Below are 13568 nucleotides of genomic sequence, written 5' to 3'. Positions count from 1 at the left end.
TAGGACTAGTCCTGATGTGGTGTCTTGCACTACGCTTGTTTGCAATAAATTGTAGTCTTTTTATAATTCAAAGTCCGTTTTTTATAAAAATATGGTACACATTCGCGTACTCTCGAAAAGAAAAATCTATGCTCAATTCATGGCTTTCGTTGCCTCTTGATGAACTATGCTTTTGTGAAGTCTTTTGTTTATTTTGCTACAATTCATGAACTATGTGTGTTTTAATTTGAATTCGTGAACTAGCATTTGAATGGCTCCTTTTATTCAGAAACTTCATAGGAATTTTTGAGTATTGTATGCCTATGAATTTTATCGAAAAAAACTTTGGTCCCGCTTTATATAAAAAGCAACGACCATCATCAACCCGGTACAAACGCACGCCACCACAACACACACCCAAGGTAAGATACAAAGGCGTTGAGCGCTCTACGAGAGTAACCGGGGACTTCAACCGTGAATATGCCACCGTGAAGAGATGAAGACACCTACGACAAACCGTGGGCTTCAAGGCGGAACCTTCAGGAAGGTTAAGACGCCGTAACGCCGCTGCCGCCCGATTCAATAATCGGAGTTTCCCCTGGAGACACACGACGAGCAATGATAGCTGCGATGACGCCTTCAAAAAGGGAACGATCTTCGCCGCCGCCGGTCCATCGAAGATAGAACAGGTTTTCACCCCGGCCAACACTCACCGCCACCGAACGCCACACCCCGGCTACCACATCGCCCACACGACCATGGCCACCGGGCAGCACCAAGCCACGTCCTCCGCCCAAGAGCACCGCGCTACCGCCACCAGAGTCGTCGCCCCCGTATCCAAGACCTTGGCACCACCTCACCCGAGACCCACCGCAACTCCCAACCAAAGAGACGGGCGAAAAGGTCCCACCTTTCACACCCCTGGGAGACCCCCAGCACCGAGACCCAATAGATCGGCCAGCGTTGTCCTCCATCGACCCGTCGTGCAACCCGTAGCACGAGACGAGCTAGGTCCTGCAGAGGGGGACAAGGTCAGTCCTGCTGCACCGTGCGCGAGACGAGGTCGGTCCAGCCGCACGGTGCGCGAGACAAGCTTGGTCCTGCTGCACGGGGCGCGAGACGAGCGATGGACGGCGGCTGGGAGAGGGACATCCCTTTGACGAAAGAAACGGCCGGGCGACAAGGGAAGGGATCGAAGGCCGACACTGACCGCCTACAGACGAGACGACGCCGGGATAAGCCAGCCGCAGCCGATCTGCCACCACCACAGCACCAGCGCCTCCACGCCTTGGCCAGATCCGCCCGAAGCTCGGCCATCCCACACCGGAGTAGCGTAGACACCAGCCGCATCATCACCGCCTTATCAGGGGCGCCGGCCACCCCAACCACCGCCTACCAACACCATCCACCGGATCTGAGCAGGGGATCCCAGACTCGTAGCCCCCGCCAACCACCTCCAACTAGAACATGGCAGGAGGCCAGATCAGCCGCCAGCCCGCCCCAGGACACCGGAGCCCCGACGGATGGAGGGGAGGGGGCGGCGCCGGCGGCCACTGGGCACCGGGAGAAGGGAGGGAGGTGGGGCGGGGCCGGCCGACGCCACCGAGCAAAGGGGAGGCGCCCCGCGAAGCCCCCCATCTGCGCGCGCGAGAAAGTCACCCCGCCGCCGCCAAGGCCACGCGGCCTTCGGCCGATGACGCCCTCGACGACGGCAAAGGGGGAGGGACAGAGGAGAGGGGGGGGGGGGGGGGGGGCGCTGGGTTTCCTCCCGGGGACGCCCGCAGGAGCACCTCGAGGAGGGAGGGGTATTCTCGTTCCCTATCCCAGGTAAGTTAGAGCATCTCTAACAGCTGCCCTATATAGGGCAGTGTGGCATAAAAACTGTCATATAGGACAGAAAAGAGGCAAATCGTGCTTCAACAGCTGCCTTATCTTCATCAACTGCCCTATATTTTTTACAACACTGCCCTAAATTTGGCCCAACTGTTGCAAATATACAACACTTGTGTGGCTGCCCTATTTTCCCAACGACGCGCGCACGCATCCCAACTGCCACCCGGAAATTTCCCAGTCTCTCCCGCCCCCTCCGCCGCCGGCGCAAATCCGCCGCCGCCGCCGCAAATCCGCCGCCCGTAGACCGTGCCCCTGCCCAAAATTCGCCGCCCATCCACCGCCGGTCCCTCCCGCACCTCGCCCCCGCCGGAATCGTCGATCTGCCGTTGCTGTACGAATCCAGGGCACCGACGCCGATTCTGCCGCCGCCGCGACCCCGACAACGCTCGTACGCTTCCCCTTGGCCGCCTGCAACACCTAGCGACGGCAACAGCAGCTAGGAGAGGCTTGCTCCGGCGACGCAGCTTCCACCCACCGGTCCCAGGAGAGGTGGTCTATGGCACCTATAGTACTATTGAATTATTATTTGTTTGAATTATATTTTATCTTATTTATCATATTTTTTATGAGATATATATGCAAAGATGTAGCAAAATAGAAGTAAACTGTTGTGCAGCCGCGCCCTATATAGGGCAGCTGCTGGGGTGGGTGCTGCCTTATCTTGGGCTGATGGTAAAACGACTGCTGTTTTGCTGCCCTATATTTCGATTTTGCTTGCCCTATAATTAAAAAGAGGCTGCCCTATATAGGGCAGCTGTTAGAGATGCTCTTATTATGTTAAACTTATCCGTCCATGAATTTTTCCTGCATAGGTTGCTTGATTCGTCGGCTTTGAATACTTAGAGCCTTTTCAACAGGCCTCCACTCCCACTTTTCAACTTCCAACTCCATCTAGATGCGGAGCACATGGAGCGTCACTTTTGCAACTCCGTAAAAGTGGCCTACAAGCCGCTAGTCAATGCGTTCGGTGCAACCCTGCAGCTACTCCTGGAGCGGAGGCCTCAATTAGTAGCTCACTGGCTTCACCACGTGATCGATCTACAACATGCCCATGGCTTTGCCACCATGCCTGCATCTTTCTTGTGAGTGTTGAGCAGAGCATGACCATACAGCTTTGATAGTCGTGAGTTGTGACCAATGTCATACTCCAGGTATACCATGTCTAATTTGGAAAATAAAATGATAACTGCTACAATATCATGTCAGGCTGTCTATCATATCATGCAAATCAAATCATAATGCATATCTCTACTTCTACTAACTCACAAGGTAATTCAAAGAAAATTTCATGGCGGCTTGGAAAAATGAAAATCCTCACCAGAGCCTCCTAGAGCAATTACTAAAATAATCACAAAGAAACATGGATCTGCTCACTTTTAAATTTGGTTCATTTCTTGGGCCACCCCTGTTACATTGCTATTTACCTAACATGTCGAGTGCAAATTGGCGCTCGTTCGCTGGTCGTGCAGGTGAAGGATTCATCAACATAGATTGTGGGCTTCCAGGTGGATCCAGCTACCTGGACAACAAAATAGGTCTCAACTATACTTCGGACGATGGATACATAAACACAGGAGAGAACCACAACATCTCTGCAGAATACAATGCACATGAACTGCTCACGTCAAGTTTGAACCTTAGAAGCTTCCCGGGTGGAGGCCGGAACTGCTACACCTTGTCTCGTGCCACAGCTGGCCACAAGTACCTCGTTAGGGCAATATTCATGCACGGAAACTATGATGGCAAGGAACGTGATCTTGTCAGGTCGCCGCTGGTGTTTGATGTCTACATGGGGCTCCATTTCTGGGACCGGATCAGCGTTAGCAGCTCGACTATGAATTACGTTGCTGAGGCCATCATTGTAGCTGAGGCGAGCTCAGTATCAGTTTGCTTAATAGATATTGGCAGAGGGACTCCCTTCGTGTCATCAATGGAGATGAGGAAGATGAAGAGCTCATTGTACCCAGCAGCCATGTACAATCAGTCCATCGCGCTCCAGGAACGGCACAGTCTTGGCGCAAGCAGCCTAATTAGGTAATAATAAGTTCAGAGACTAATACATTTTCCTAGTAAGTACTGAAAAAGGGTCCCCCCCCCCCCCCCCCCCCCCCCCCCCGGCTTTGTATAAGTACTACTCCCTCCGTTTCTAAATATAAGCCTTTTTAGGTAGTTCCTAGTAAGTACTACTCCCTCCGTTTCTAAATATAAGCCTTTTTAGATATTTCAATACAGACTACATACGAATGTATATACACATGTTTTAGAGTGTAGATTCACTTATTTTGCTTTGTATGTAGTCTATATTAGAAACTTTTAAAGAACTTATATTTAGGAAAGGAGGGAGTATATACTAAACATTGAACAATACTTGTACCTGTGAATAAGATGAGGAAAAACCAACTGTGCACTGTAGCTTTCCAAACATTGTATTACTGAAGTCCTTCGTTCATATCTACGAATAACGATAATGCTCCACTGATTTTACATGACGATCAAAAGTTCAAAAATGAGATACAGATTGATCCAACATTCTAAATAAGATTAAAGCTCACTTGTATAAGTCTAGGGATCAAATTAATTATCAAAACATGTATACCTTGAGCTTACAATCGAGGCGGAGAATTTGACAAAGTTAGTAACCTGCATGCATTTATTCAGATGACATATACGGGTAACCACTAAGCACAGTTTACATGTAAACTTTTAGGTAGTGCGGTTGACATCAATTGTAGAAACTGTGTACACAAAAAATAAGTACTCCCTCAGATCCATATTAATTGTCGCTGATTTAGTACAAGTACTAAATCAGCGACTATTAATATGAATCTGAGGGAGTACAATTTGCTACTTCAGATGTTGTGAAAGCATAATAATGTACATAAACATATAGAGATATACAAAAGCATTAACTTGTCTGTCCTTCTGCAGATATCCGGATGATCCCTACGATCGTTTGTGGTGGCCATCACAAGGTACCTCAGGGTGGCTGAATCTATCTACAACAAGTGAAATTAAACGCTATTCAACCGATCCATTTGAGGTGCCAGTTAGAGTGCTCCAAACTGCCGTCACCTCGCCTACCACCTCCACCCCTCTTAACTTGTCATGGGAAGTTCCTTCTGGCTGGCCGGCGACAATACTTCCTGGGTACTACCTCAACATATATTATACCGATTTTCAGGAGCAACAGCTGCGGGCATTTGATGTATACTACAATGGCTTCCTGTGGGTGCCAGATAATGTGTCGATCACCCCGGCCTATCTCTTTTCGGACTATTCAAATGCCACAGCTCCATTCACAGATAACAGTGGTTTCTACAATGTGCGCATCATCGCTACCAACACCTCTGTGTTGCCTCCCATGCTAAATGCATACGAGATATACTACCTCATCCAGCATGATGATACTGCAACTGATACACAAGATGGTGCGTACACATCTCAATCTCCCAAAATTTCCAGCCAACGGAGAAGAGTTCACAATAATTGTGAAGTCACACTTTGCCATTTTCACGCGTGGGAAGCGAAATGATAAACACAAAGATGTGAAGTGAAACAGCTAAGAACCCTTACCCTGAAAAAAGGGCAAATAGATTTAGGAAAATGTCTGGTTGATCATATTGCTAGAGCATGTTCCCACCATTACGAATTATACCTTCACATCATCCCAAAGATTGCTGAAAAGAATAACAGATAATTCTTTGTGCACTCGCAAAGTTAAGATATAAAGTCATTTCTGCAAACATCATTTTTCAAAAAAAAATATCTGCAAACATCAACATTGCAGGTATCCAGTACGAAAGCCAATTTTGGGCACAATGAAAAAACTTTTGGCTAGGTATCAGATAAACATGTATTTCCTTACAAATAAGTTATATATTTAGTTCATGGTGTGTGGTGTCATGCTTTAAAATTAAAATTCAAATTCAAACTAACAGTATGTCAGAAGAAAAGTTTCCTTTTTATTTATGACTTGTCAGAATGTTCTTACCTTTTCTACTCTTTATGTAGAACAAACTAAAACTTGAAACACCAAATGTGGCTAGTAATTTTCAGAATTTTCATGCTTATTTGATACTTAAACCAATATGTTTACACTTGTGCACAAGATACATCTCTAGCATCCAGCTTCTTGAACTACTTATTTCTCTTTATTGCAAATGATTTTTTATCCTAATTAGGTGCACATAAATTAAATGTACTTCATGTCTTCATTCAAAAAATTCAGACTCTATTTGGTAAAGGGTAGGGACATGCCTCTCTACTCAGGAATAGTAATTGCCCCTAGCAGTTTCCATGTTTATCAATTACTGTAATCAGGACCCTCTAGTCCTTCTTTCAAGGGGTTACAACCAGCAACATATGTAAATATGCAAATGCACTTCTCAAATTTTACAATTATTCTATTGCATTTCGTGCATACTGCATACAAAACTTATATATACTGCTAATACTTCACACATATCATGTACTACCTCCCTTCGTAAATATAAGTCTTTTTAAAGATTCCACTACGGGCTGCATACGGAGCAAAATGAGTGAATCTACACTCTAAAGTATGTTTATATACATCCGTATGTAGTCCACAGTGGAATCTCTAAAAAGACTTATATTTAGGAACAGAGGGAGTATATTCCATGGAATAAAAGGAGAAACATCACATATAATTCACACACGATTACCATGTTAAAATATTCATGCTTATGCATTGCAAATTAATAGGGTTTTTCTCAGTTTAAAAAGTAATAGGGTTGTCAACTTATATTATCGTACTAATACTTACTAATGTCATGCTTTGTTCTATGCCATTTTTATTCTACTTAGTTCAAGCAATGATGAATATCAAAACTGAGTACCAAGTTAAGAAGAACTGGATGGGCGACCCATGTTTACCTGAAAAATATACATGGATTGGATTGACATGTAAAAGTGATGGAGTCACATCAAGAGTTAAAACTTTGTAAGTCTATAGTTAATTTGTTTCATACAATTTTCCATTTTAGTAAAATGATACTGAATATTGGTTCTAAGTGTGTGAGATTATCCAGACTTAAACCCTAATAACTCTAAATCATCCACCACATTGTTTCTCCAAGATAGTAGCACCAACAGAGTACATAATTTTTTCAGGGACATGTCCAACAGTGATTTGCAAGGTGTGATATCTGAACAATTTTCTCTTTTGAAATCACTCGAATACCTGTGAGTATAACTTGCAACAAAATCATTGCTAAGTTAATAACTCAAAATTCTGTTAGTAAGTGGTATGTTTTCAAAATCTAATTCAGGAATTTGTCATTCAATAACTTATATGGAGCAGTGCCTGATTCTTTAACAAACTTATCGTCCCTTCGTGTCCTGTAAGTCCTATCCTTTGACTGTTTATGAAACAACTAAGCCATAAAGATTGATTAGGGATGATTTGTTGTCTTTTTTCTCCTGCAGCGATTTATCGGGGAATCATCTTGATAGTCCATTTCCTGAAGCTTTATGCATGGCAGGCTCACTTACTTTAAGGTTAGGACCTCTTCCTGCTCTTTAACTTTGCTCCATAGATGCTGATACAATTTTGAAGCAGACTTCCTTGAGACCAACTTGTACGAATTGGAATGCAACATCTACAAATTTGGGGTGAAATAAAAGGCAACATATTAAGTGTTCAATTTTAGACTCTGATGTCTAGTAAGCTGCCCCTCTGGAATATCCATATATGCCTTCATCCAATTCATTAGAGAAAAATTCTCTGTAATTTTAGGTATGACGCCATGAATGGACATCCATGCAATGGAAAATCGCCAGAGAAGAAAAGCATACTCCTCAAAGTTGTCGTAGCAGTACTAGTGGTGATAGTGGCATTGTTGGCATGTACGTTGACAGTGTTTTGTTTCTGCAGAAAGCAAGGTAGATATATCTCCTATTAATTCCTACAAAATTGGTTTATTTCAGGATACGAATTCTAATTATTATTTTTAAAAACTTTTTGCTGCAACACATGATTTATCAAGATACAGTTCCAAATGTGCTACTGGGATGTGCTAATCTGCAATGTCCAAAAAGTCATGAAGTTGGTTGCAATAACGTACACACATCCGACAGACGTGAATTTACATATGCGGAGTTGGTTGCAATAACAAATAATTTCTCCACATGCATTGGTGAAGGAGGTTATGGGCCTGTATTCCATGGTGAATTAAAAGATGGTACTCAGGTTGCTGTGAAGCTGCATTCTCCAACATCAGCAACAGCAAAAGGGATGGAAGAGTTTTCAGCAGAGGTATTTTTTTAATCTACAGTATATAACATATAAGTTACATAAGTATGCATTCTTGTGCAAAATATATATTTATTTTTCCAAGGAATTTTCATGTTATTCTTAGTATACTGAAAAGATCTGTGACATTAGGGGTAGTTTCTAGATCACTAGGTAAGTTAAATGGCATCGAATTAATAAATGCATATCCAATGTTGTAAGGTCAAAGGGGCAATGATTCCATCAGTTTCATACGACTATATTTTTGAAACTGACTTCAGAACTAAAAACACTTTTGGAGGGTCTCAAACTCTAAATTAGTTTGATTTTACTTTGTAGGTTGGAAGCTTAACAACTGTGCACCATAGATATCTCGTTTTGCTCGTCGGTTACTGCACTGAGAAGGACCATTTATCTCTAATTTATGAATACATGCCCAATGGAAGTCTTTATGATAACTTAAGAGGTTCGTAATTTGCAAACTCCAAAATTTATAATGCCGGACTTCCTTTTCCTTGTGAAATGCCTTTACCGAAGAAAACACCATAATTAGTAGATTATGTATCGCTGTTCTTTAGAAATCATGCAATGTACAAAACTATTTACATGATCTTAAGCCTACATTAAATGCATCTTGTGTCACAATAATCATGTTTGTTGTGGAGATGATGATGCCAATCACTTTGTGGTTGCAACCTGACAAATCGTTAGGTTTTACAACTTCAATTGTGATTCTTCAGGCAGAAACACATTTATTCAGACACTGGGATGGCGTGATCGAGCACAGATTGCACTTGAAGCTGCCCAAGGTATACTTTGGAGAAAACACTAAATTTCTTGATTTTTGCTATTAAATGCACAAGAAATATATGATAACGTGCTTTTTACATAGGTTTGGACTACTTGCACACGGGATGTGTGTTACCAATAATTCATAGAGACTTGAAGTCCCACAACATTCTTCTAGGACATGACATGATTGCCAAGATCTCAGATTTTGGATTGTCCAAGTCATACATCAATCTGGCACAAAGTCACATATCTGTGACAGCTGCAGGAACTCTAGGCTACATCGATCCAGAGTTTGTTTTCTTACCTGTTCCCTTATAATCATGTATAAAGTTATTAGGAAGTAAAAAAAACACTTCACCGTCAGAAAAAAATGTATATTGAATGATGCTATATTAATTAAATAAAGGCCTCATGGTAGGCAATCAGATCTTTGCAATGAATTCATGTACATGCAAGCGTCTTTGATTTAGACACCAAATTGATATTAAAGTCCCCCCCAGAAATTATAGTCCTGCCTCGCAATTACTGAAGCTGTGTACGGAATTTCTAGGTTCACACTCATTGAATATTACGAGTAAACAAATGTGGAAATTCTAACAAATGGTACATTAAATGGAAAAGGAAACCATGCCTGCTACATCATAAAATAAAAATATAACATCATGCAGATTTGGTGCCCAAAGCAGAACTAGATTGCACTTGCACAACAAAGGGTGATTGTATATGAATTCTGCTAACCAAGCATTGTTGGACCGTGTGTGCATTACTTCATTTTCTACTTAATTGAATAAAATTCAAATAGCTTTGACGAAACCAACTAACCAGGTACATTTGTTTAACTGCTCTTATCTAGGTATTGTGTTAGCGGCAGGCTCACCACAAGTAGTGATGTCTTCAGCTTTGGAGTGGTTTTACTAGAGATTGTCACTGGTGAACCTCCAATCTTACCGACCCATGTGCATATTGTGCAGCGTGTAAAGGAGAAGGTTATCATGGGCAATATTGAGACTATAGTTGATCCACGACTACACCGTCAGTATGACTTCAGTTCTATTTGGAAGGTTGTGGACATAGCACTGCTTTGCACAAGAGAGGCATCTAGTGAGAGGCCAACAATGAGTATGGTGGTCTCTCATCTAAAAGACGCTCTAGCACTGGAAGAAGCACGTGCAACTGAAAGCAACATTAGACAAGTCGGTTCTAATGCTGACCTGTCGATCAGCTGGGTGGCATCAGGAAGATGAGACCTAAGTCATCCATTTTGAAATTACTCTTTAAATATTAGTGTCTTCATGGACCTGTATGCCTGTCTAATGGAGTCCTTGATAAGTCTGTACAACTTGAGGGATGTATCTGTGACATATAATATACCATGCATTATGTATCCCTTATAACTATGCATGTCTGAAACTTTAGCTATGTAGGTGATGTCTTAAGAGTATTTCAAAGGTCAATCAGAAAGACTACCTGAAAAACTTTTAACAGGATGTCAGAATTGGCACTTCCAAATGTGGAAGTTCTTCTGCAAACTGGAGCAATATGTAAAGCTGAAAAGATTACCCGGATCTGTATTTTCTGTTACTTCTCTCCAGCAGAATATCCTGTTGCATACATACCAAAGTTCTGTTCAGGAGCATGTGCAAGCAAATGAATGACAACTCGTCCAATGTTAAGGACAAAAACAAAAAAACGAAACAAGATGAATTCTTGGTTGCTAATATGAAGCACACACGATTCGAACCTGCAATTCGCGATTTTACAGCTTAAAGTGTCAGGAATTCGATTGAGCCCGAGTTAGGCCATCTAGTGCGTACCAATACATGGTCAAATCATGCCGGAACATACAATGCAACATATGGATATGGATCAAAACTCGAAGCATTCGACGAATCAGGTTGTGATGTAACCTAGTTACATAGACAAGGATACGATACTGCAAACAGTGACAGGAACTCGAAGCCTCGCCACCAGCACCAGATGGGGGAACATGGCCGCGGGGAATCGGAGGGGAGCTGGCTGATCTCGATGGCCACCGGAGGCTGTGTAGCGCATGGGTCGCGCCGCCGCAGGGCGTGCATCGCTCACGCTGGCGACTGGCAAGCCAACGCCCAAAGGAGGGGAGCGAGAAGCAATATTTTTTTTCTGTCATTGGTGCGGACTGCGCAGGAATGCTACGGAAAATATCGGATATACTATATCCTGTGTTCCCTCGGAAATTGCTAATGGATCTCAGGCTCCATTTTTTTTAAATTCAGAAATTAACTTTTCATAAATTTAGAAAAATTGAAAAGAATATTTGTTAAGTTTAATGATGAAATGCGAACCAACCTGGATGATTAGAACGATAATGATATCGTCAACCATCAAGATTTAAGTCTTGGTGCTCCAATTATTCATGAATTTATTTTAAAATTTTCACTGATACGCATTCAATGAAAGGAGACGTTCTCGTCGACGGCGAAACGTCTATGATGATTTTGTAATCTCAAAATAATATATCGACTCGGTCTTTCGAAATTGTTTATAAAGATAAGATATGCACGTATGCGCCTGTGCATTTATAAAGATGAATGTATGCGTATTTACATGAACGATTGCATGTCTATTGTGTTCAATAAAAAGTTTAATGATGAAATACCATTCAGAAAAAAGTTTAATGATGTAATGCATTTTGACATGAGAAAAGTCTAATGATGTAATGCATTTTGACATGAGCTGCAAAATAGTCATGTAAGGGCCCACGATTTGCGAGTGTATATTCAAAATTTCAATGACTAATTATTTTATTACAGTGATATATCACAGAATTGACTATAATATTGCAGATTCATAGAATTTTATAATATTGCAGATTCATACTCCCCCGGTTCCAAAATAAGTGAAGCTTAACTAAATTTACGACATTTATTTTGAGACAGAGGAAGTAGAATTGATCTTAACATGAAATAGTTTCACATTTTAGAAAGCAAGCACAAGAAGTTTCCAACTTTAAATTACGAAAATGATAAATCTTGAACGTTTGGGATTTATCCATGTCAAATCAAATGTTTTCGATGAAAATTCTAATGATACGAGGATGACGAGTTTAGTTGACACGTGTGTTATCTTTTTAAGGAGATAAACTAAGCATGTGGTTGACATGCTTACCAATTAGAATTAACATCTTCACGTCACTAAACTGATCATCAAAAAACATTAACGTTCCGAAATTATTGAATTCCTCCAATTGATATCAAAGCCAACACAGGCCAGCATGACATAGTTATGACGTATCACAAACCAAGTTCATCGAAAATAAAATGCATCAAGAACTAGTAGTACTTATAGAGTAGTTCCTCTGTTTCAAAATAAGTGTCTCAACTTTATAATAGCTTTAGTATAAAATTATATTGAGCTTAAAACACTTATTTTGGAGCGGAGGAGTATATCAGGAGGGACCTTGAGTCTGATAAGCAGGTCAATGCAATTATGAGTGAGCTCTCCTATGGTAAGCGTGAAGTTGCTTGATCTTGAGCAAGACATTCTCATCACAACACTGGCATTCCTCTTCCTCAGAGGATGACATGGCTAAATAAATAGGCATCGTTTGGAAATGCACTTCATTCGTTCCAAAATAAGTGTCTTAATTTTGTACTAGCTTTTAAAATAAAATTATACTAAGCTTGAAACATTTATTTTGAAACTAAGTGAGCAATTAAGTGGGCGAGAAGGAAACAATCCTTCAATAGACATTTTGTTGCAAGTAGTCTGAAGGGCCCACGCTAAGGCATTAAAAGCATGTCGGGCAAACTGACGATTCTGACCTCGAGCTATCCTAAGCAACTGGAGGGCTTCTACCATCGACTAAATCGGGGCTACGCCTTGACGCGAGGGTGTCAATCCTATCATTTTGGTCAAGCAGGTTATGATCAAGTTAGTATGGAGCACCTTAAAAAAGTTATCAGCACATGTATTCAACATGACATTGAATTTTCTAGTTCAAGAGAAAGAAACATTCACTTATACGAGAAGCAAGATATCATCAAGTTCAACATGTCATGGGATTATACGGTTAGCGTGTTTATAAGACCACAAAAGCTAACCACTTGACACTAAATTTAGTACTAAGAGTATAAAGGGTCGTCCCTTTGTTCGGTAAGGCCCTAGGACGAACTCAACGACATGGGGCCCTAGGTCCTAAGACTATGTGTGTGTGCGCAAATTATATAACTTTATTTGCATAGCATTAAGAGTGAACTTTCATCTATACATCTAGCTGGACAATGCCATATCACGACAGAAAGACTAAAAAGGATAGCAAATATAAACTAACATGATTAGCTCAACCTCAAATAAGAACCAAGTTCAAGTGACATCATGAACAACAATAATGCTTAGACAACATTGAATTTTCAAAACGCTTTGAACCCTTATGTGGTTGAATTTGCGGATCACTTCTGACGGGGGGATAACCCTAGGGTAGGCCAAAAGAAAGGACTCCACGAACCCTCCTTTTTAAAAAAAAATATACAGGGGGACCCGCTCCCCCAGGGGCCGGCTGCACGGCCGAGCCGGCTCAGGCGACGCTACTCCCCCATCCAACTCGTCTACCTCCCCTTCCAGCCGGCGGGTCAGCTCCGATCGTGTCACCCTCACAAACTACGTGACGGGAATC

The 13568-nt window shown here is 42.0% G+C and overlaps 1 protein-coding gene and 1 long non-coding RNA gene across 2 annotated transcripts; one reads left to right on the top strand and one right to left on the bottom strand.

Annotated features, from left to right (window-relative positions):
• The first annotated feature begins 3232 nt into the window (after positions 1–3232).
• On the top strand, positions 3233–10306 carry LOC123398156 (senescence-induced receptor-like serine/threonine-protein kinase). The gene is made up of 12 exons (XM_045092660.1): positions 3233–3906; positions 4801–5300; positions 6697–6832; positions 7003–7074; positions 7161–7232; positions 7318–7389; positions 7628–7773; positions 7878–8146; positions 8462–8588; positions 8863–8931; positions 9015–9204; positions 9768–10306. The coding sequence occupies exons 1-12, from the start codon at positions 3233–3235 to the stop codon at positions 10156–10158; spliced, it is 2718 nt and encodes a 905-aa protein (XP_044948595.1). The 3' UTR covers positions 10159–10306.
• Positions 3806–10474, bottom strand: LOC123398157. The gene is made up of 4 exons (XR_006610088.1): positions 10382–10474; positions 10126–10267; positions 4247–4512; positions 3806–3898 (listed from the first exon to the last, which is right to left on the bottom strand). It is a non-coding gene; the product is annotated as an uncharacterized LOC123398157 (long non-coding RNA).
• Between the last annotated feature and the right edge of the window lie 3094 nt (positions 10475–13568).

This window comes from Hordeum vulgare, chromosome 5H, assembly GCF_904849725.1.
Source record: "Hordeum vulgare subsp. vulgare chromosome 5H, MorexV3_pseudomolecules_assembly, whole genome shotgun sequence".
Taxonomy (NCBI): domain Eukaryota; kingdom Viridiplantae; phylum Streptophyta; class Magnoliopsida; order Poales; family Poaceae; genus Hordeum; species Hordeum vulgare.
The sequence above is the reverse complement of the archived record's forward strand: the minus strand, read 5'-3'. Positions and strand labels throughout refer to the sequence as shown.

Excerpts from the sequence above, each read along its gene's own strand:
- LOC123398156 (XM_045092660.1), top strand. The coding sequence starts at position 3,233 with ATGGATCTGCTCACTTTTAAATTTGGTTCATTTCTTGGGCCACCCCTG. Across the intron at positions 8,147-8,461 it reads TGGAAGAGTTTTCAGCAGAG|GTTGGAAGCTTAACAACTGT; the intron begins GTATTTTTTTAA and ends TTTACTTTGTAG. Across the intron at positions 9,205-9,767 it reads CTAGGCTACATCGATCCAGA|GTATTGTGTTAGCGGCAGGC; the intron begins GTTTGTTTTCTT and ends GCTCTTATCTAG.